Source organism: Gobio gobio, assembly GCF_949357685.1.
Source record: "Gobio gobio genome assembly, chromosome: 6".
NCBI classification, from domain to species: domain Eukaryota; kingdom Metazoa; phylum Chordata; class Actinopteri; order Cypriniformes; family Gobionidae; genus Gobio; species Gobio gobio.
Window position 1 is genome coordinate 21,569,973 of NC_137102.1, and position 24,068 is coordinate 21,594,040.

Here is a 24,068-nt window from a genome sequence, read left to right on the forward strand (position 1 = left end):
AGCTGCGTGAAAAAAACACTGCCGGTGCGTGGATGCACGACGCGCGCGCTGCACATTTCACGGAGGACAACACAAACTTCCACAAACTTCGCGAGTTCAATACAGGATATGCACAACGGCTTGTCCTGAAAGCTGGATTTACAAACAGAAGCTGTTTACGGGCCACAACCTGTAAGTCTGATTTATTTTTCATCGATGTGTTTTCCTGTAATAGGTTGTAGCAAGGAAGTAAACAGATGACAACGCTGTTCTGCAAACCAGTCTGTTAAAAGCTCATTCATACTTAATGTTATCCGACGAACACCTAACGTTACAAACACTAACGTTAAAATCTCAACAGTGAACCTGGCATTAGTGTAAATGATTCTTTGATTAGAGCTTTTGTGTGATTTGGCTAACTTACTAGTTAAAGCCAGTGCTTAGTGTTCGTTTTGGGTTAACGTTAGTTCTTGCGACAGATATTTGGCTATAATCGTTCTAAAAATACAAAAGTTAAAGTGCCATTCAGTAGCGATCATTATAGATCCGCAGTCTTTACTCTCGAGGACTGAACAGGTTCTGCTCGATCATCTTCACTCAAATGTTCTGGGTCTGATTCGGGCTCAGATGGTTTTATTGACGCCGTTGTTTCACTGACCAAAGCACAGCCTCCGGTAAGGGGCGTGACGTTTCCGACGTGCACTGCGGTTAGCGAATCACAACACACTGGGCCAGCTAACCAATCTGAGCCCACTGCGTATTTTTGAGGGACTGGCTTCATACAACCCGGAAAGCATCAGACCGTTTTACAAGGAGGGACAGAGCAGTGTAGAATAAAGGTCAAATATATGAAAAATAAGGCAATTTTTTTTAAAACGAAGCATGAACACATGTTACAGTGCACCCCACAAACACAGTCAAGCCTTCAAAAGAATGTGTTTTACCACCCCTTTAAAGTTCAATAGTTCCACGGTACAGTAGCAGATAGAATCTTGTCAACATCAGAACATTGTTTCCTATCAAAACAGGATGCACCTCACCTTTGACAAGAGTCAAAAATCATCATGAAAATCTGTGCTGGGCGATATATTTTTACACGTTGTACAAGTTGTACGTAAATGCATACTTTTCAAAAGAAAAAAAAACTGTTCAAAATGAATATTATGGTCATGTGGCTTGCATAACTTTCATTAAACAAAGATGACAGTATGGTCATTCATTTATACAAATCAATCTCTGCATTATCACATGTTTGTCTCATTATAAGATAAAAAGAACAAAAGTCAAACTTCAAACACATAAATCCTACAGGCGTCACACATGAACACTGATTAACCCGATTTTGACGTACATACTGACATTGCACATTTTCAGTACTCTCATACTGAACCTGCAGATCTGATACAATTACACAAGTACATAATTAGACTCAAAGTAAATGTCACATGGTGTTTCACAATTTCCCTTTCGCCCAACCCCATGACGTACATCCCCAGTAAGTGAACGTTGAGACTCTTTACAATTGACCTTTACGAAGTCAAACCTTCCTTGCTAAGGTCTACAGAGTGTCTGACTTTCTGTTTGATCGGCCTACCGTTTGATTCTCTTTACAAAAGACCATAGTGTAGATTTACCCAGCATCCTCTCTGTCCCACAAAACCACCTCTGTGAGAGCGTTTGGCCGTTCCAGCAGCCCCTCCTCCCCTTCCCGCCGTACACTGCCCCTCTCTGTGTCCTTATGTCCCCAGCCACACCGCTGATATATGGGCCAGGTTTTCCTGATTTCGCCCATAAAGAGGCAAAGAGTCAGCGGCTTCTCGTTTCGACTGGTCTGCTGGATGTGACTCATAAAGCAGCAAACGCACGACAGATGTATGATTCAGATGCTTTTGATAGTCATGGCCAATTCAATGTCACTTCAAAATGGAGTGGACAGGCTTTCTCAAAAGGATCCAACTGAAACATACTGTAGCTAGTGTCTAGAAAAATCCACATTTGAATTACATTTCTGAGGAAATGGTATGTGAATGGTACTTGCACCTGCACCTGCCAAACTCCCCGCCATGATGCCAAGATGTTTTGGGTGATTCACATGGTGTTTGTACATGGTGTCTGTCCTTCAATGTACTGTAAGTCTATGGGATTTTTTTCACCCATTTTAACATCTGACAGGAATTGCAGATTGCTACAAAAAGTGGCATTGCAAAAAAGTCTTCAACAAGATGCATGATTTGAGAAATCATTCATGACTACCGCACATACTAAATGTGACAAGTAATGACTCTCTTGAAATGTTGTTATATGGGTCAGTAACATATAAGAGTGTCCACAATAAGGAAGAGAATAAAAACCTTTGCTAAACTAGTTAAAACACAGTATTTTACCTTTATACTTACAACCCCAAATCAGAAAAAGTTGGGACAGTATGGAAAACGCAAAAAAAAAGAAAAAAAGAAGTGATTTCTAAATTTACTTTGACTTGTATTTCATTGCAGACAATATGAACACAAAATATTTCATGTTTTGTCTGGTCAACTTCATGTCATTTGTAAATATGCATCCTTTCCTGTCATTCAGACCTGCAACACATTTAAAAAAAAAGTTGGGACAGGAGCAATTTAGGGCTAGTAATGAGGAAAATGTTTAAATAAAGATGTGATTTGAAACAGGTGATGTCAACAGGTGATTGTAATTATGATTTGGTACAAAAGCAGCATCCAAAAAAGGTCTAATCCTTTAGGAGCAAAGAGGGGCCGAGGATCGCCAGTTTGCCAACAAATACGTGAGAAAATTATTGAAATGTTTAAAAACAATGTTCCTCAAAGAAAGATAGGAAGAGATTTGGATATTTCACATTCAACAGTGCATAACATAATTAAAAGATTCAAGGAATCTGGAGGAATTTCAGTGCGTAAAGGACAAGGGCGCAAGCCTGAGCTGAACAACCGTGATCTCCGATCCCTCAGGCGGCACTGCATCAAGAATCGTCATTCATCTATAAGCGATATCACCACATGGGCTCAGGACTACTTTGGCAAACCTTTGTCAAGTACCACAATACGTAGTTACATCCACAAATGCCAGTTAAAACTGTACTGTGCCAAAAGGAAGCCCTATGTTAACAGTGTCCAGAAGCACCGTCGACTTCTCTGGGCTCGGAGGCATCTGGGATGGACCATCACACAGTAGAAATGTGTACTGTGGTCAGATGAATCAGTATTTCAGGTATTTTTTGGGAGGAATGGACGCCGTGTGCTCCGGACCAAAGAAGAAAAGGATCATCCAGACTGTTACCAGCAACGAGTCCAAAAGCCAGGGTCTGTCATGGTATGGGGTTGTGTCAGTGCCCTTGGCAAAGGTAACTTGCACTTCTGTGAAGGCACCATTAATGTTGAAAAGTACATAGAGATTTTGGAGCATAATATGCTGCCTTCAAGAAGACATCTTTTCCAGGGACGTCCATGCATATTTCAACAAGACAATGCAAAACCCCATTCTGCACACATTACAAAGTCCTGGCTGCTGAGGAAGAGGGTACGGGTACTTGACTGGCCTGCCTGCAGTCCCGACCTGTCTCCAATAGAGAATGTGTGGCGCATTTTGAAGCGCAAAATGCGACAACGAAGACCCCGTACTGTTGCCCACCTTAAGACTTGTTTGCAGGAAGAATGTGTTGTGAAAAGGAATGGCAACATTACAAAGTGGTAAATGCTTTACTGTCCCAACTTTTTTTTAAATGTGTTGCAGGTCTGAATGACAGGAAAGGATGCATATTTACAAATGACATGAAGTTGACCAGACAAAACATGATATTATTTTATACATTATACATTAATATTTTGTGTTCATATTGTCTGCAATGAAATACAAATCAAAGTAAATTTAGAAATCACTTCTTTTTTTTATTTATTTGCGTTTTCCATACTGTCCCAACTTTTTCTGATTTGGGGTTGTAATTTTTATTCAGAAATATCATGAATGGCTACTACTAATATTATATATTATATATTATAGTTTTTGAGGTGTTGCACAACATGACATTTTACAACCTGAACTAACTTTGTCTTGTTATAAAAAGATCAAATGATCTGATATTTAACCCTTAAACGCATACCTCGGGTCTTTAGTGACCCGGGACATCATTCACTAACCTTCTCCACATTCATTTTTTAAAGTTAGACATCAACTTTCTTAGTGTTCCTCAATCAATTAATTACAAACAATAAAACAAAAAAATTATAACAATACAATTACAAAAGAATGCTATCCCATTCATTTTTTGTAAAAATTCTCTAGGGTCGCTAACGACCCATGGTGTGTAACAGTGCAAGTATATTTTTTCTGCACAACAATAATTGAATCTTTTTCAGTGCAATTTTCAAGTGCAATTCACCTTTATTCCACAAGGTGACAATGTCTGATACATAATGACGTTTCACTCATAGTTACCGCAGGCAGAAAACAAAAGAATAAGAAGTATCATCAGCAAAACTTGAAATAGCTCAGCGATTTACTGCCACACAAGTACTGAACACAATGAAATATTAGTGTCACTGTCACTTGATGGTGGATCTGGTGAAGAAGCTGTCAGTAATCAAAATATTGATTTTGAAGATGTTGAAAAGGATAGTTTTGAGAAAATGTTTAAGATGGCGAATATGATCCAGATGCTGAATGTACTGGGAAATGAGCTCTGACGAGGACAGTGATGATGGTATAAAAAATCTGCTCAAACTGAACCTTTCCAAGCTCCAAAAGGTAATAAAATATGCTTTTTTATTTGTTCTGTCATTTTTACTCTAATATCAGGAGAGTTTTATATTATTGCGACATTCATCTGTGTTAGATATAAATCTGGGTCGCTAAAGACCCGAATATGTAATAATGATTGGTGGAACATTCTTTCATTTAAGGGTTAAAGAGACTTGCTGACCAGCGTTATTGTAGTATTATTTATGATAGTGTTTATTATTATTTTGAATACACTTTAATTTTCTTTTCAAGAATTACATTGAATTATGATATCAGTTCCAATGCATAACCTATTATGACTGTATGCCCAATAAAGAAATTTAAATTTCTAAATGTATTTATATAAGAGATGTTTTAAGTTATTTTACAGAATGTGTGAATCACATTTTGTATTGTAGTAAACTGACAGCTAGAAGAAAAAAAAACGTCATTGACCCATATTTTGAATCTTTACAGCTATTATGTTTTTGTCAGTGTTATTTTGATCCAAATGACACATCCAAAAATAATGAAACAGTCTGGGACACCTTCCCACATGTCTAACCAACACATCAATGAACGAAGCGCAGAGGTTGAGTTATTTGTTGGAGCTGATGGATTGGTGTTGGATCACATTCTAGAGGCGAGCACATGTTTGTCCTCTGGCACGGCTCATTGGCTCTCACCATCCTACTCTTGTTTTTGTTTGTCTGGGCTTCGCACGTGGGCAGGAGGACTAGAATGCCAAACAGCTCCATGAATCAACACTGTGTCACTGGGGTCAGATGCACTCAGGCCAGCTGCCAAAAATGACTTATCTGCCGTCCGAACAAAAGACTTGAACCTGCTAACAATGAAAAAAAAAAAACCTTCTAAAAAACCCCTCAATTAAAATTTCAATCATTCAAAATCATTTTTGCATTACAATGTTATTGGGAGAATAATGGAACTAGGACAAAAGAAACATTCAGTTGAAACCACTCATGTGATTCTGTGGGCCCTTTCCAGTTTTGCCACACAATCTGCATTATGGGCCGAGAGCGTCTTGTGTAGGTTATTTGACATTTATTGCTCCTACGAAACACTTTCTCGGGGGTCTTACTTTCACTGTCTACAACAGTGGTTTTTATCTCAACCTACATCTAATGCTGCATCGCCGGCAAACAACTCTTTTCACACTCTCCCTCTCCTTTTGCTTTCTTTCATTCTTGCTCTCTTTCACTCTCTTTCACGTCTGCAACTCATCTTGTGGCTGTTTGACAGCCTCCACAATGCACCATAGAGAGCTCTTGGCCAGAAATTACTTTGGGGAAGGGACGCCGGTCAGCTTTACAGCTCTGCTGACGTCAATGGCATAATTCAAATACTAACCAGGGTGCACGCTTTAAGACCCACACTGCCGCTCTGCAGCCTGGGTGGATCGAAAATCTGGACTGGATCTGCAATGTGAGGAAACTTTCAGACCAGATTAGGGAACAGAATGTTGAGAATGACCTAAATATCGAAAACAACAAGAAATGTATTTCCAAGCATAAGGGATTCATGTTACTGTCTTTTTATCGTATACTCAATTTGAGCAGAAAACGTTAGTGTAATAATGCTTAGACTTAACTGGTGACTCGCAAGAAGAACTCCACATGCACCAAAACAATAACTGACCAAGGACTGAACAGAACGGGGAGTATAAATACACATGGTAAATGAGGGAACTAAACAGGAACAGCTGGACGAAGATTAACTAATCAGAAACCATAATAACTAACTAGAACTCATACAGACATGACATAAATGACTAAACAGAACATAATTGTGACAATTAGCAGTGTCATAAATTGATCCCTGAGCTATAAATATTAAAATACTTAAGAGTAATAAAATTGATTGAATATATAATTACATATTTGACAATGGCATATTTCCAAGTTTAATATATAGAAATGTAATTCAAATATAATATAATATATTATAATATAATATAATATTATATAATTAATATAATATAATATAACATAATATATTATAATATAATAATATATGCAACCTTGCGGCATAAGTTATTTTTAAATAAATAAAAAATATGTATGTATATATAAACAGTTCTCATTGATTTTGACTTAGTCGTAATAGCTAATGAGGTTATATTTGCAGAGTTTGGTAATAATACATAAATATAATTATTAACAATATTATAAAAATATTATTTAAAAAAAGGTTTTATCTTCTAGCACCAGGGTTTCATTTACCAAAATAAGCTAGCTGACTTAAGGGCAAAAAAACAAACACACGACACACTCAAGCATGGTGTGTCCGTTAGAACAGGTTGTTTACACACACATCCTGCAACCTCTCATCAGAACGTGAACAAAAGCAAACCTGCAGTCTTGCTAATATGGTTTACAGCCCCTATAAATGTCGGAGTTGCATCAACACAGGTGACCACAAAAACTGTTTACTGATTCACATCCAGTCTTGTCTGTATGAAGAGAGTATAACAAAACAGACATTATGCAATGCCTATTTTGCTAACCAACTAGTGTTTTGTAGCCTGGTTCTACCAGACTCTCGTACACTTCATTTGTACAGAGAGTCTGGCCTCTTTCCATTGACAAGTGTTAACTTCCTTGAAGGCTGGGAACTCTGTTGAAGTTTAAAACTATTGGATCTGCCCAGAGCCACTCTGGATCTGCCATAACCAATCGCTAACCTTTGGTTGTGACGTATGTCATCTCAAACTAGCGCACGACATCAACGTCATCGTTCTCAGCCACTCCCTCTGTTCGCTGATTGGACCGGTTAAAATTTGACTGGAGAAAACCAGAGAATATACCGCAATCCCAGACGGAGTACTGAAGGAAAATGAACATTGAGCGGAAGTACGTAGGTGGGCAGAGCCAGGCTAGGTGTTTTGGTGATTTTTTTTGTTTATTTATTTATACAGTTTAGAGTTACAGGGACAGTGCACATTAATAAACATTTATGTTAATGTGCCAGTTTAGCCAACTTGGCTAATTTTCAACCAGGCCCAATCCAAGGGGGGTGCGAGGCCCTGTGCGAACGTGATGTGCGAGGCCCGGGGGTATAGCCTATTAAAGGGGGTCTACTGTTGCTATAGTGACGAACAATTAGTTTTTTATATGGATATTTAAGCAAACAAGTTGTATATTCAGTTTAACAGCATTAGGTTCAAGAAGTTAAACTGTGTAACTGAACTGCGCACATTTTGACGCTAAATTTATGTTATTAATGTTATCAATTATGATTGGGTCAAACGCGTTTGCAAAATGGCCTGAATCCACTTGAATGAGTTTGGACTGCTCTCTCACTGAATCATCAGAAGCGATTTCTCAGTCAGTAAAATAAACAGAAAGTATTGAGTATTTTCTTATTTATTATTATTCAGTATTTCCTCTGTGAACATGCGCTAAATGGATGTCTGACAATTTCGTTGCTTTTTGCAGTTTTCAGATTTAAAAACGTTAGAATATGCTTTATTTCGTTCTGCAGTGCCATTGCTCTCACTGATGCTCCAAAAGGTGAGTTAGGCTGTGCTTTATTAACTTTAATAGTGTTAAATAAAAAACCTTTTGTGCATACCATCAGATGAAATGCAGGCGTCCATTCAATAAATGCACATTCTTGAATGAGCGTGCATTTCTAGCGTATTTACTTCTTAGGTAATATCTATGGTTTGACCCATTTCAGAGGCGGCCAAAATCATTATTTGAATGGACTGTGAATAAAGCTCTATGAACTTGACATGCGATGCCCGCAGACTGACATTTTTGCGCATGAATCATTGTCACACGCACAGTCTCACACACAGAGAAATTGGCTATTGCAAGTACTTTAAAGGACAAAAACATGAACTTTAACTATTGGCTTTACATCAACAAGTCAGCTGTCACTTTACTTTTGCGCAAGGCCCTGGTGTGGCGCGAGGCTCTGTGCGGTCGCACACTTAGCACCCCTGTGCTTACACTTAACAGAGTAAGCATAGGGATAAAGAATCACATTAACTATGAACATGTCCCACTAGCATCTGACAAACCTGAAAGTGTCACAATACTTCATTTGAAACAGTATTGTTTTATATATACTTGTATTACAAGTTGAAACCTAACTGTTGAAAAGTACTACATTGTAAGTAAAATGGCCATGAGCCTGATCACAGTGCTACAGTCCAGACAGTGATTTCACACAGCTGCTTTTTGTGTTATTAAACCTGCATTCATACTGATATGGTCGCTGCATGACCTTGCTTCTCCAGCATGACGGGCCCTTGGCAGTGTGAGAGACAGATTTATATGAGAAAGTATAAACACAGGCCAGAGGATGGGACCGCTTTCCCTAAAGAGCTCCTGATGAAAGTTCTTTTCTTTATTTTCTCTCACTCCCTAATTTCTCTGGAAGTGTTTTATGAAGCCGTGGTTCAGGGCCAGGGCACTGGCAAAAGGGTCCGATGACGAAAAAATGACAACAAAAAATAGAAAATGGGGAATGAAATCTCTCTCTGCTGTAGCTTTGACTTCAGATTCAGTTGAAGACACACAGCTGAAGTGTTTTGTTATCCATATAACTAAGACTATATTGCCAAAAGTTTTGGGACATCAGCCTTTACATGCACATGAACTTTAATGACATCCCATTCTTAATCCGTAGGGTTTAATATGGAGTTGGCCCATCCTTTGCAGCTATAACAACTTCAACTTTTCTGGCAAAGGCTTTCCACAAGGTTTAGGAGTGTGTTTATGGAAATTTTTGACCATTCTTTTAGAAGCGCATTTGTGAGGTCAGGCACTGATGTTGGACGAGAAGGCTTGGCTCACAGTCTCCACTCTAATTCATCCCAAAGGTGTTCTATCAGTTGAGGTCAGGACTCTGTGCAGGCCAGTCAAGTTCCTCCACACCAAACTCGCTCATCCATATCTTTATGGACCTTGCTTTGTGCACTGGTGCGCAGTCATGTTGGAGCAGGAAGGGGCCATCCCCAAACTGTTCCCACAAAGTTGGGAGCATGAAATTGTCCAAAATGTCTTGGTATGCTGAAGCATTAAGAGTTCCTTTCACTGGAACTAAGGGGCCCAACCCCTGAAGAACAACCCCACACCATAATCCCCCATCTGCCAAATTTTACACTTGGCACAATGCAGTCAGGCAAGTACTGTTCTCCTGGCAACTGCCAAACCCAGACTCGCCCATCAGATTGCCAGACAGAGAAGCATTATTCATCACTCCAGAGAACACGTCTCCACTACTCTAGAGTCCAGTGGCGGCGTGCTTTACACCACTGCATACGACGCTTTGCATTTCACTTGATGTAAGGCTTGGATGCACCTGCTCGGTCATGGAAACCCATTCCATGAAGCTCTCTACACACTCTTCTTTAGGTAATCTGAAGGCCATACGAAGTTTGTAGGTCTGTAGCTATCTGTAGCTATCTGTAGCTGCAGAAAGTTGGCGACTTCCCCGTTCTGTGATTTTACGTGGCTGTTGTTCCCAATTGCTTCCACTTTGTTATAATTTTTTTTTAAATTCTCCCTTCCCACAAATTATTATTATTTTTTTTAAATTGTCTCTCATTTGATTGAGTGAACTAGCCATCAATCTGAATGTGCCAGTGCCATTCTGGCCCTTATGTAGCCATGCCACTGGTATGTATAAAGTGATTAATAGGTTAACCTGTTGTAAAAAATTAATAGAGTACAAGTGAAAGTCAAGCATTTGGTCACAAAACATTTCAGGAAAAGTATTAAGCAATGAAGCTCCTGTAATCAAATAACAGCAACATCCTCATGCTGTGTTATTAAACACATAACAGGCCAACAGGGACAGTGGTCTGTGTGAGGACTGTGCAACATTAGATCTACTCTGATTTCCTCCGGCGTACTTGATACGCTTGTGCAACGTAAGTGAGCAGAGTTTTCCACCATTTTCAGCGTGTGAGTGAGTGTGTGTATCTTCCTGCCAGGACCATGAGGCGTCTGCGCTTTCAAACACACAGGAAGTGAAGGTACTGGTAGGTGGGTGGTGACTGACGTCAATGAGGCTAAGAGGCCTCTGAAACAGGAACCAAAACATCCCACAATCCTTTGCCCCCCTCCTCTCAACTCTCAGCTCAGTAGATCAGTGATGAAAGCTTTTACACCTGGAGCATGCACACACATACACACACACAGCTCACAAATAAACACAACTGCAGGCAAATTTACTACACGTGAACATGTTTTTTTTTTTCTTGCAGCATAAACCAAAAACCGTTTGGGCAGATCTTACAAAAGCATGTCTATGTCACATTTCACCTCAAATATCACAAGAAAAAAAGTCTTGCTTTTATATTCCCATTATTAACATTAGTGTTTAAGTATAAATTTATGGCAGTTTAAATGTATAAATACGCTACCATGATCAAAACTATAGGCTGGATATATATGTAGTAGAAATTTTGCCTAGTACGGTATGTTAAACGTCCATATATGTGTGTATTTTATCATTTATGTGGTTGTTTTTTTTTCCTCTAGTAGGCCTAAATAAAACACATACACATGCACATACATACAAGGTATGGTTCCATTAATGCAATTTAAAGTAATTTCACCCATGACCATGATGTATAATGTAATTTAGAAAATACATCTAATATATTTCATTTAGTATTTCTTTCTTTTGGTTTTGGGGTGAAATATGACCCGGACATGTTTAACGGGACTCACTTGCTTGTAAATCCTCACACAAGCCTCTGAAAACTTTCATGATTTTTTATTAACAGCTGTGCGCACATAATCCTGCTCTTTTTAAGTATGCAACTTACGCATGCATGACTATTCACACCCGCACAAACGCACACACACACACACACAATGCATGCAACAAACAACTTTTTATATGCGCCGCGGTGCTGCATTTACGCACATTGCGTCTCTGTGGTTTGTGTGTATGTAAGAGGTCATGCAAGCATGCTATCTTACTCAAACTTTCATTATTCCCCCTCCACCCACACTCACACCCTCAGTTCTCTTTTCTTCAGAGACACTGGGATTTTCACGCCGCTCAGATGGAGAGAGTTGCGGTGGCCATTGTGGCAACCATGATAAGGAGTGTTTAAAACACGCACACGAGCCAACAACACCTGCTGCTTCGTTTCACAAAAACATGCCTGGCTCATATTTCACCCCAAAATCAAAAGGAAAAAAATTCCATTGCATTTTGAAAATTATTAAAACAATTTTATAAAAAAGATATATAAATGTAAATATAATTAATTCACTAATATATTATTTAGCCTACATAATAAATTATTTATATATATATATAACAATAACAACATGTAATACATTTGAACAGAGGTGTAAAGAAAATCATACTTGAGCAAAAGTACAGATACCTTACAGCTAAACTGACTCCATTACAAGTTACAAGTCACCGATTTCAATATCACTTGAGTAAAAGTATTTTTTTTACTTGTACTGATTGTAGGCTCAAAGCAGTGAAAAACAAGAAACAGTTGATTTGTGAGGAGAGCGATCACATGTTTATCTGCAAAATAAAACTGAACACCTCAATATTGCAGTCGACACAGCAGCCTCTTAAAGTGTCAACAGACACTCAAGTCTCAGTTAAGCTCAAGTGCTCAAAAAGGGCATAGGATAACCAATATCCTTCAAAAAGGCCTCTCCAATACAACAGATTAATGGTCAAGTAAAATGAAATAGTGAAGTATCAAGATGCATGTTGACTAAATTCAAGCATTAAAGAGAAAACAGTGTCTTCACTTTTATCTTTTTACACATTCATTTCCAACATATAATTGAATGAGGAAAGGAAAAACAAAAGAAAACAGCAACAACAGACTAGCATGTTGACTTGAACATACATTTTGCTCTCCTTTCTTTCTGGCCAGCAAATGTCTCAATGACTCTCTGATCAAAGTCAGTCATCTCGGTAGTGTCATGACGTTTGCATTGTTCAGTTAGATATTTGAGGTCTCTTACCCCCGTTGTTGTCCACAAAACTTCAGTATCGACACTTTGAAATAAAAGACAAGGAAAGCAATAAAGGGCATTGCTAACAACACATCCAGCCAGCCACCTACGTTTCTCATAACAAGCGCGTGAAGCTCCGAGTGTAGCTTCGTCCTGTCACTGGCCGGCTGCTGGATTTGTAAATTGCGTTGGTCCAGGATCCTTTATCCTTTTTTTTCTTCCAACGAACGCCTTGTGAAAGAATTTGGTTTAACTGCTGCCATCTCTACGAAAGGGATCATCCTAACAAGGTTTTGGCGGAGTCGGAGTGACTGTGTCACCCGCGCACTTTCGCTTTAGTGGCCAAGAACGGAAAGTTGAATGACAGGTGACGAGAACCAATCAGATTGGATAAAATAGCACGCATCCAATTCTGATTCGCCAGGGACGCAGCGACCTGCGTCCGGAGGAGGATCATTAGGAAACCAATTAGAGACCAGCTTCAGGTCACATGCTGCCCGTAGATTTTTGTACTCAGATATATATCCATTTGTCCGGCGTCCCTCGCGCATGAAACCGCATGAAACATATTGAAGAACATATAAAATAGTTAACCGATCAAAACAAGTTTTTATTAAAAGCTGAGGCTCTTACTAACAGCCAGCACATCGTATGAGTAAACAATTTTATTTTTATTTCATTTTTATATAATTTTTGTATACATGTATATTTCTGGAATTTTGATGGGGGCGTCGCCCCAGCGCCCTCTTTTGACCAGCCGCCACTGCACTGAACGTGCTGGTTTTGGCCTTATAACCAGCTGCAGTCATCTCCTCATCTCATATATGAAACACTTGCTATTCACAACTACCTGCTAATGCACTCGAATTCACATTAAGTAGCTTTGTTGTCAAGATTGGGTAAGAGCAAAACTCACAAGATATAGTACCTTCAATGCCCTGTAGATGGCAATATCACTTCTTTAGTAGCAGAAATAAACTGCTGCAGAAAAAGTTAGGTGCCATCCAAGCCTGCCGCACTCGTGGGCTGCGTCCGAAACCTGGAAAATGCTGCCTTCGGAGGACACATTTCAAGGTCGGAAGGTATCAAGGCATGTCCAAATCTAATGTTCGCTTCACTTTCTGTCTCCTGAGATACCTTCATCTGATCGATTTTTGAAGGCAGCATAAATGTATCCTTCACTGCCTTTGAAATCCCACAATCCTGTGCGTTCCATTCTGTGACAGTTGAGCTAGAAAAAAAAGATGGCATCCGAAAGTTGTGTTTGCTGGTCAGTTTGTGTGTAAATGTACGTTTTTGACCAACATTTTCCACTTCTGATGTCATTTCTAGCGATACATTTCTATTGTAGTAATGCAATATTTGTTTAGTTCTCACCAAAGCTCCCTCTATTTTGCTGTAGATCATTAAACTGTTACACTGCCTAAGAAGTCTGTCTGAAATCAGTTTCGTGAGGTGCATTGCCTCATTGCCTGATAAGGCAGCGAGGCAACAGGTTAGCCTTGGTTTTCGGATGCAGCCATATTGAAAACCGAAGCCAAAGCGTCTCGATTGCCCCCAGGTGGTTGGTCCCAGTATAGCTCATAAGCTCCGCCCCTCCATGGACAAACTAAATCAATCAAATTACACTTCAAATAATTTTTTACCAAAGATGGCTTCTGTCATTTTAGGCAGTTTTTATCACGATGATTTAATTTCAAGTGTTCTTTTTTTTTTAAAATAAGTTTGGTTTTAGTTAGTTAGTTGGCGGCTTCACTTGTCTTCAGTGGAAGGTAGTGAAGACGCACAGTCCATATTTTTTTTACGGTCTATGGTGCCATCAAGCGGCAACCTTGCTATCTCTCTCTTGAATCAAACATGGAAGTGACTTAAACTGCAATTCATTGACTGGCCGCTAGAGACAGGCTCCAAAAGGGAGTCAATCCCATAGACCCCTGTTAAAATACCCAACTTTACAGCAGAAAAAAATATGTTTACACTCTGGTACAAAAAGTGGTTTTGGGCTATATAGCTAAATTTGCCCTTCATGACAACTGTGAGGGGGTGAATTTTTGTATAACTCATCAGTTTAAATTATATTGAGCCTTAAAGTTCTGCATAATTAAGGGCGTGGCCACTTGAGTGACAGGTGATTTGCCGCTATGGTCGAGCTAGGCAGGCGTTGTTTCAGCAACCAGGCACCTCAGCTCCACACACATCCTGCCTCTGACCATTTTCAATTATCCGGAAGTGACACGCTGCCAAGATGGAGACGGCCGGCTCCGCCCACTTTGGGCTTCAAAAGTGCTCTTCAGAGACCTACGGGTGACGTCATGGACACATGTCCATTGTTTTATACAGTGTATGGGCTGCATCCAAAATTGCATACTTCCCTGCTATATAGTAGACGAACAGCAGTATGCGACAAAAGTGGTATGTCCGAATTCACAGTACTAAAGAATAAGCAAAAAGTCCCCGGAAGACCTACTACTTCCGGCGAGATTCTGAAATGTGCGATGGACACTTTACTATCCCATGAGGCCACAGGAGAGGATTTGTGAATGGAAGTGAAGTGCCGTTTTAAGATATTTTGCCACTTTATATTTATTCATAACACAGATCATAGTTGTCCCTTTATGATACTGTAAGTATAAGTGATATGAGTAATTCACACTGAGGTTTACAACCACTGTAAGGGAACTTTCATCAGTCTAACATCTGTGAATGGATTCAGAAGATATTACCTGACAGGTTGCCTTTGGTCATTGGCGGTTGACTGCTGACTGGTGATCTTCTGTTAAGTGAAGCAGGACAATAAATACATTAGAAAGAAGATCCGAAAAAATAAAATAGAAACTGATAATTCCATCACCAACTGAACACAGACCAAGATTCTGCTCAGTAACTTAAGAGTAACATTTGTCTCTGATTTATCAATTATAAAGTTAAAGTGTCTTTACTTTTGGTTACAATGACCAGGCAAAAATCAATAGACATTTACTATGAACATTATAAGAAGGAAGGGCAGTAGAGTAGGTTAGTGTCGTATCCATTCAGTCTGACAAAACGTCATATTAAGTGAGTTCTGCCCTCTTGTGGTATTTTCTCATATTACATTTTATGAAACGCATTTAAATAACACTTACTTGCTGGAGGGACACGGCACATTTGTCAGGAAGCTGACATTATTCCTAACAGTGCGAAGACTTGCAAGCACCTATCGAATAAAATGACAGCAACACAGATATGAAAGTCGTGAAACAGTCCACGTGTAAAATCATTCACATTTTGATCTTTACCGTCTTCCATTCCAGAAAGCAAAAGCCAAACGTACCTGAGCAAAAGGAGTGACTATCAGATCTTCACCATGTCTGACAAGCAAAGAAAACAAAAATCATACAGAATACAAAACCTGTGTGCTGTATTGTCCATGCTAGAATAATTCACATTCTATTCTAAACAAATTACTGTATTAGTTGTTTACTTCATACTTACTTCTTGTAATTACTGAGCAATATGTTAAGACCATACAGTCTCTCAGGTTTAAATAGGTTATGTTATGCATTATTTCTGCATTGCTTCTGTAGTTTCCCTTCTTTTTGTACCGCAGCTGCAAAGACTTGAATGATTTATTGCAGATACACTGAGTCCTATTCGTGGAGATCAACCTTACTGCAGAGTTTAGCATCAAACCTGTTCACACACATCTGCCTGTAGGTGTGTGGCGAACCTGAAGACCTTGATTCAGGTGTGTACCCATTGAGCTAAACTCTGCTGGAAGTTGTTAGACTGTGAAACAATTTGTCAAGGACTATTTCTCTGAGGAGGCAAAGGAGATTTCCAAAAATTAAGATGAAAAAATGAACAAAAGTATAAAAATAAAACAAATATTATGTACTATGAGACCCTAACCCTAACTTCCTAATTTCAGAGGTCCATCACATATAACTGCAAATCTCCCAAAATTTAAAAAAGTAATAAATAAATTAGCTAAATGCTAATGTATAAATTAAGCCTAAAGACATGTTTAGTGGGCTTCCCTCATCACAGGCTCTAGGACAATCCTCTTTATTGTCGCCTCCTGACAAAGCTTTATCTAGTCAGCATGTAAAAAACAAAACAAAAACAACAAAAAAACACATTGCCTTATTATGAAACAGACAAAAAATTACAATAAATAAATAAATTAAGGAATAAATAATATGGAAAAAAATGAAATAATACACAAAGAATAAATAAATGTAAAAATTAAAAAAGGAAATAAACTACTAATAAACACAAATAAATAATAAATAAAAATAAAATAAATACAATATAAAAAGCTAAAATATGTAAACAAATGAATAAATAAGTAAATAAAAGACAAACTATATATGGTAAAAACAAACAAACAAATGCAGTTTAAAAACTACAAATAATTAATAAAATAAATGAATAAAAAATATCAAATAAATGTAAGAATAAATAAATAATAGTAAATAATAAATATATAATAAATATACAATTTTTATATTATAAAAAGTTTTCTCATGATCTCGACTTAATTTTCTCATGATCTCAACATAAAGGTTCCCTTTAGAGGGAACTCACATTGCGTCGGAACGACACTTTGGGGACGCTCCCTTAGTGTATCGCATCTGAAGTAGAAATGAAACTATTCCAATCAATATCAATATATCACCAAGATGCAACAATGTTCGGCAACCGAAATTATTCGGCCGAAAAAGTGAAAAGACAGAATACATTTTACCGAACAATGAGGTTTTTGAGAAATGATTGCGAATGTCAAATATCAAACCAACTTTATTGAAGTTATAATTGTTGTTTTTTTCAACAACTTTTGTTATGTGGAGATCCCAAGAAAATGTAGTCGAGATCATGAGAAAACAACTTTTGTTATGTCGAGATCAGGAGAAAACAAGAAATAAAAAAATAAACTTATTGCGGACAAAAAGTATTCTTGTCACTTCATAAATTAAGGTTGAACCACTGGCGTCACATGGACTATTTTAACAAATAGCTGTCTATGGAGGAGTCAGAGAGCTCTCGGATTTTAAAAGTATCTTAATTTATGTTCCAAAGATGAACGAAGGTCTTACGGGTTTGGACCGACATGAGGATGAGTAATTAATGGCAGAAATTTAATTTTGGGTGAACTAACCCTTTAAGGCTTCCATACTAACAAATAAATAGTACTGTTTTTTTGTGTGTTTTTTTTGCTTTAGAATTTCTCACCACTTTTTTCACAAACTCCTCCACTTCCATTGGAGTTCCATTGGGCATCATTAAACTGAAATGTATTGTACCAAAGTCATTAAAGGTGTAAAGGGATGATTTTTAACTTACAACTGTTCTCCAACAAGGGAGGAGTTCCGAGAGGTGGATTTGGGTGAGAGGTCGTAGTCACTGTCCGAGCGGTAAAGGAAAGACTCTCGCCGTTGCCCGTGACTGGCCATGTTGGGATGCAGGACCAAACCAGAGCCCGGTGACGCTTGCAGGTCCAGTGGACTGCAGCCGATAGAGGGGCCATTCTCCACCTCCAAACTACACAGACAGAAAGAGACACATGGTCAACATGATGATTACATAAATAAAATACCACCCCACAAACTAATATTAAAGTCTGCAAATGGAAAACGATGTTCTGCATGCAAAATCTCACCCTTTATATATTGTTTAAATCTGTAAACAGCACATCAGGAAGAAAGATTTAGAAAGAGTTAAAAGAGAGATGTATAAAGAAACTATTGAGAAGAAAATAAGAGTTAATGCAAGAGCTAATAGAAAACCACTGAACAGAGATGAAAAGATTGACAGGCAAGAAAGGAATTGTGGAAAACAGGTCAAAATTGATGCTTTGAAGTGAAGGTCATTGAGCTGCCAGCTTCAGAGAGAAGGCAAAGAGAAGCAAACCATTTGAGAAAGACCATTTCACTTCAATAAAAAAAGGAAGTAGCGAAGCTATGGGAACGCCTCTGCGTGATTGGGTCTGAAGCACCTGTTCAATCATTTATTGGTGGAACGTCGCACCGTGATGTATTATGGCACATCGTGGAAGCTATAAAGGATACCCGGACAAAACATAGTCAGATTGACTGAAGTAAGTCGCTCACAGCCATGCAGGAAGTATGGCAGGGTGTCGCAGCAACTCGTTCCCTTCTTAGGGAACAATGGTTACAGTTGTAACCTGAGACATTCCCTTTCGAGGGAACTCGTGCTGCGACGGAAGTAGCGGCGCTATGGGAACGATAATACTCACTACGCCATACTGACAAGTGCCTGTCCTAGTGTGAATCATGTCAAGCACATCTTAGGACATAAGCACTTGAGATCCTGGAGCTTCCCTCGGTCCGCCGATGTGAATGGAGGAGGATAAAAGGCCTGCAAGACTACTGAGCAAGTGTAGTGGACAGCACATTCCAGGGCCCAGTTTATGGCCGGGCCCCTCTCTGCCCATAACAGTGGATAAAGGTTTGCTACATTTTGATTGGATCTTGGTGGACTAACACAAACAAACTGTCCAATACCATCAGATAAAGATGCTAGGACAACAGCAATGCCAAAGAGACTCGAAATAACTCTGTTGATTTGTATCATTCAAGCAAGTGTTATACATCATTATAATCTGTTAAGGTTCTACTTTTATTTGTGTACCCTCACAATAAAAACAAAATGTGCTTTTTGCAAAATAAAGAAAACAAACATGATGTGCGATCTGCAGCCTCTCTCAATGACGTCTAATCTGATTCTCTTCAGAAAATGAACTCTAACTTAGTGAATACTTGTCACACAAACATGAGACATATGTCTAAAGAAACGTTGAAATGTCAGGTTTTAAATAATGTAAATCAAAACAAAAACAAAATATTCTCAGTTTATGTAATCTGTTTGAAAAGAGAGATATGTCAGTCGTTCGCAAGCCTCTTCGTTATCCGCTAATGCGGCACGCCCATGGAGCACGCATTCTTTTGAGATTCAAATACTACGCGATCCATGCGAGCAGAGTCAACGCCCACATCAACTCAAATAAACACATCAACATTCCTGCATGTACTTTACATCGTTCTGAGACGTGTTGTGGAATAATCCTGGAATAATTTACCTCAGAAAAAGCTGTTTATTTCTATGAGTAACTGCTAGCCGTTTGTGAGGTAAGTTTATTCTGTTAGTTTCTATGAATATTAAACAGCAAAAGACTGTTTAAATATTAATCCTGCTGCAAGATAAAATGTCATAGACGTAAGACTGTTTAGACAAGATTTCTTTGGCCTGTTTTGGGCAGATTATGATGTGTTTACTGTAAAATAGCTTAGTGTCACATCAATAAAGCTTTTGTTCACAAAGTTCTGCTCAGATGCTATATGTTTTGTGTACAATAAGCAACTTGGTGTAGCCATTAAAACGTATTTTGTTTCATATTGATGTTTAAATATTATAGCCTAATGTTATTTTTTTATTTAATATATTTTGATTTATGAAAATTGACAAAATCAAATGATTCAGAAATCAAAAGAAAACTTCATGTCATTTGTAAATATGCATCCTTTCCTGTCATTCAGACCTGCAACACATTAAAAAAAAAGTTGGGACAGGAGCAATTTAGGGCTAGTAATGAGGTAAAATGGTTAAATAATGATGTAATTTGAAACAGGTGATGTCAACAGGTGATTGTAATTATGATTTGGTACAAAAGCAGCATCCAAGAAAGGTCTAATCCTTCAGGAGCAAAGATGGGCCGAGGATCGCCAGTTTGCCAACAAATACGTGAGAAAATTATTTAAATGTTTAAAAACAATGTTCCTCAAAGAAAGATAGGAAGAGATTTGGATATTTCACATTCAACAATGCATAACATAATTAAAAGATTCAAGGAATCTGGAGGAATTTCTGTGCGTAAAGGACAAGGGCGCAAGCCTGAGCTGAACAACCGTGATCTCCGATCCCTCAGGCGGCACTGCATCAAGAATCGTCATTCATCTATAAGCGATATCACCACATGGGCTCAGGACTATTTTGGCAAACCTTTGTCAAGTACCACAATACGTAGTTACATCCACAAATGCCAGTTAAAACTGTACTGTGCCAAAAGGAAGCCCTATGTTAACAGTGTCCAGAAGCGCCGTCGACTTCTCTGGGCTCGGAGGCATCTGGGATGGACCATCACACAGTGGAAACGTGTACTGTGGTCAGATCAGTATTTGAGGTATTTTTTGGGAGGAATGGACGCCGTGTGCTCCGGACCAAAGAAGAAAAGGATCATCCAGACTGTTACCAGCAACAAGTCCAAAAGCCAGGGTCTGTCATGGTATGGGGTTGTGTCAGTGCCCTTGGCAAAGGTAACTTGCACTTCTGTGAAGGCACCATTAATGCTGAAAAGTACATAGAGATTTTGGAGCATAATATGCTGCCTTCAAGAAGACATCTTTTCCAGGGACGTCCATGCATATTTCAACAAGACAATGCAAAACCCCATTCTGCAAACATTACAAAGTCCTGGCTGCGGAGGAAGAGGGAACAGGTACTTGACTGGCCTGCCTGCAGTCCCGACCTGTCTCCAATAGAGAATGTGTGGCGCATTTTGAAGCAAAATGTGACAACGAAGACCCCGTACTGTTGCCCACCTTAAAACTTGTTTGCAGGAAGAATGGGACAAAATTACACCTGAAACACTTCATCACTTGGTGTCTTCAGTCCCTAAACGTCTTTTAAGTGTTGTGAAAAGGAATGGCACGTTACAAAGTGGTAAATGCTTTACTGTCCCAACTTTTTTTTAAATGTGTTGCAGGTCTGAATGACAGGAAAGGATGCATATTTACAAATGACATGAAGTTGACCAGACAAAACATGAAATATTTTTTGTTCATATTGTCTGCAATGAAATACAAGTCAAAGTAAATTTAGAAATCACTTTTTTTTTTTTTTTTGGGTTTTCCATACTGTCCCAACTTTTTCTGATTTGGGGTTGTAATAGGCTTTTTTAATGTGCCTTTGTTAACTAAATTCTAAATAAACTAAAACAAAATATATTTATTTTGTCCTGTTCCTTAGCTCTCTCAGTCTCATACCTAGGGTTGGGCATTGAGAACCAGTTCCAACTTGGAACCGTTTAAAAAATAACGATGCCATTGGAATCGTTTAGTCAAAATTCCCATAGTGGCCACCAGATTTCCGGAAGTGCTTGCCGCGCCCGTTTGTTCTGTTGCAGCCATGGAGCACGGTAAGCGGCACTCAAAAGTGTGGCTTTATTTCACTTTTAAAAAAGCCTGGGTCGGCACAGTGCAACACATGTGACAAACTTATTTCTTGCACGGGAGGATGCACTACAATGTACAAATATGTGGTGTAACATTAAAAATTAACGAGTGTAGCGTGTTTGACATTCTGCGCAGGTCCAATGTCTCGTTCTCCTCAGGCAACCCTGCGCTAACCAACGTTATTAAAGGGATAGTTAAACCTGAAATGAAAATAAAGACATTTTTACTCACCCTGCTGTTGTCCTTTTATCTTTTTCGGACCTTTTAATTTTAAAAATATTCCTCCACACGCTCCTTCCTATTATGGCAGTAAATAGCGACCATGCTAAAACATTTCAAAAATATACAAATGTATCCCGCAATGATACAGGGAGACGCGCGCCATGTATGGAAAGTGTTCAGGAGGCACACTAATGTTTTGCGAGAAAGAAACCATATTATTCAGTCAAAACACTGAGCTCGGGCGATACTCTGCACGCTTTCTTGTGTGTGCGCACTCAGAGCCATCAGCAGGCCCGGCGCTCATGCCTACTATAACTCTCACTGTTGTCATGGCACGCAGGATAAGCACACAAACGCACCATTTTGAGAAATCAGGCTCAATAGAAACAAACGCAACTCTCATCTTTTCTATAACGTACATGATAAGAAATAATACAATAATACTAATAACTAGAATGTACATTTCCTGAAGAAAATGTGAGTGGTGCTTGCCGTGGCAAAACTCGCCACCCTGATGCTACTGGGATGCAAAAAAGCCAAGCAACATGTCAGTAGCATATTCTGGGGCTGACATTTAGGTCTTGGTAAACGGTTGCTAGGGTACTCTGTTTGGTTGCTATAGAGTGGCTTGGCAGCATCCAATGACGATACTTCAAAGGCTGCTTGTCAGTATGAATGATATAAACCAACCCCAATGTCTCTATGATGTTCTGATGCAGAGATATAGGTCTTGGTAAACTGTTGCTAGGGTACTCTGTTTGGTTGCTATGGAGTGGCTTGGCACCATCCAATGATGATATTGCTTGTCATAATGAATGGTATAAACCTACCCCCATGTCTCTACGATGTTCTGAGGCAGAGATATAGGTATTGGTAAACGGTTGCTAGGGTACTCTGTTTGGTTGCTATGGAGTGGCATGTCAGCATCCAATGATGATACTGCCTGTCAGTATGAATGATATAAACCAACCCCCATGTCTCTATGATGTTCTGAGGCATATGTCTTGGTAAACGGTTGCTAGGGTACTCTGTTTGGTTGCTATGGAGTGGCTTGGCAGCATCCAATGACAATACTCCAAAGGCTGCTTGTCAGTATGAATGATATAAACCAACCCCCGTGCCTCTATGACATTCAGATGTGAAGATATCCCTCTGTGGATTTGTGTTGCTAGGGTGCTTGATAATGGTTGCTAGGGCGTGGCTAGGAAGTGTTGAAGGGGATTTGTGATTGGCTGTTGATTCCCCGAGTCAAACAACCCCACCCTTGTGTTTCTATGACACTTCTATCCAAAGATATCCCTTTGATGTTTTTGAATGGAAGTCTATGGGATCAGTTGCTAGGGAGCTCTAAATGGTTGCTAGGGCGTGGCTTGATAGGGTCACAGTGATCCTGAGATAGTGATTGGTTGGCTGAGTAAATTGAGCCCACCCCCTTGTCTCTGAGACACTGTGAGCCAGAGCTTTGGTCAATACAAAATCCCTATGCAAGTTCCCATAGTAAGAGAAACACATGCGTTTTATGGGACGTCCTCCCCATTATAAGTAAATGGCTAATGGCAAATTTGGGGAGCTCTAGCACCCCAGGGGTACAACTCACACCCCATTGTGTTGTATGTTCTGACAGGGCCTGCCAGCCTCTTCAAATGTGGTGACACATGAGTTTCTACGAAATCCTCGCTCAGAGTTATGACTCGTTAAAATTTTTCGCAATGTTAAGTCTATGGGATTTTTTACGCTACTTTTTCGCCCCTGGGGCGAACATCGTACCCCCAACCCCTTAGAAAAGATATAGCACACCATTCCCGAATAGGCCGCACGTTTTGACGCCTCATTCATGGGTCTGTGACAAACGGTGCAGGAGGAGTAGCGCGCCGAAATGTTGTCCGGAATAATAATAATAAACCGTTCCTGGGTGAGATAGTAA

At 39.2% G+C, this 24,068-nt stretch overlaps 1 protein-coding gene across 1 annotated transcript in view; it reads right to left on the reverse strand.

Annotated features, from left to right (window-relative positions):
- Positions 1-24,068, reverse strand: part of pde4bb (phosphodiesterase 4B, cAMP-specific b) — a 47,136-nt gene that overhangs the window by 18,037 nt on the left and 5,031 nt on the right. Inside the window, exons 2-5 of the mRNA XM_079820251.1 lie at positions 18,015-18,212; positions 16,003-16,039; positions 15,815-15,885; positions 15,413-15,462 (exon numbers count right to left, since the gene is read on the reverse strand). Coding sequence (XP_079676377.1) covers positions 15,413-15,462; positions 15,815-15,885; positions 16,003-16,039; positions 18,015-18,212 — 356 coding nt within the window. The remainder of the gene's footprint in view (positions 1-15,412; positions 15,463-15,814; positions 15,886-16,002; positions 16,040-18,014; positions 18,213-24,068) is intronic.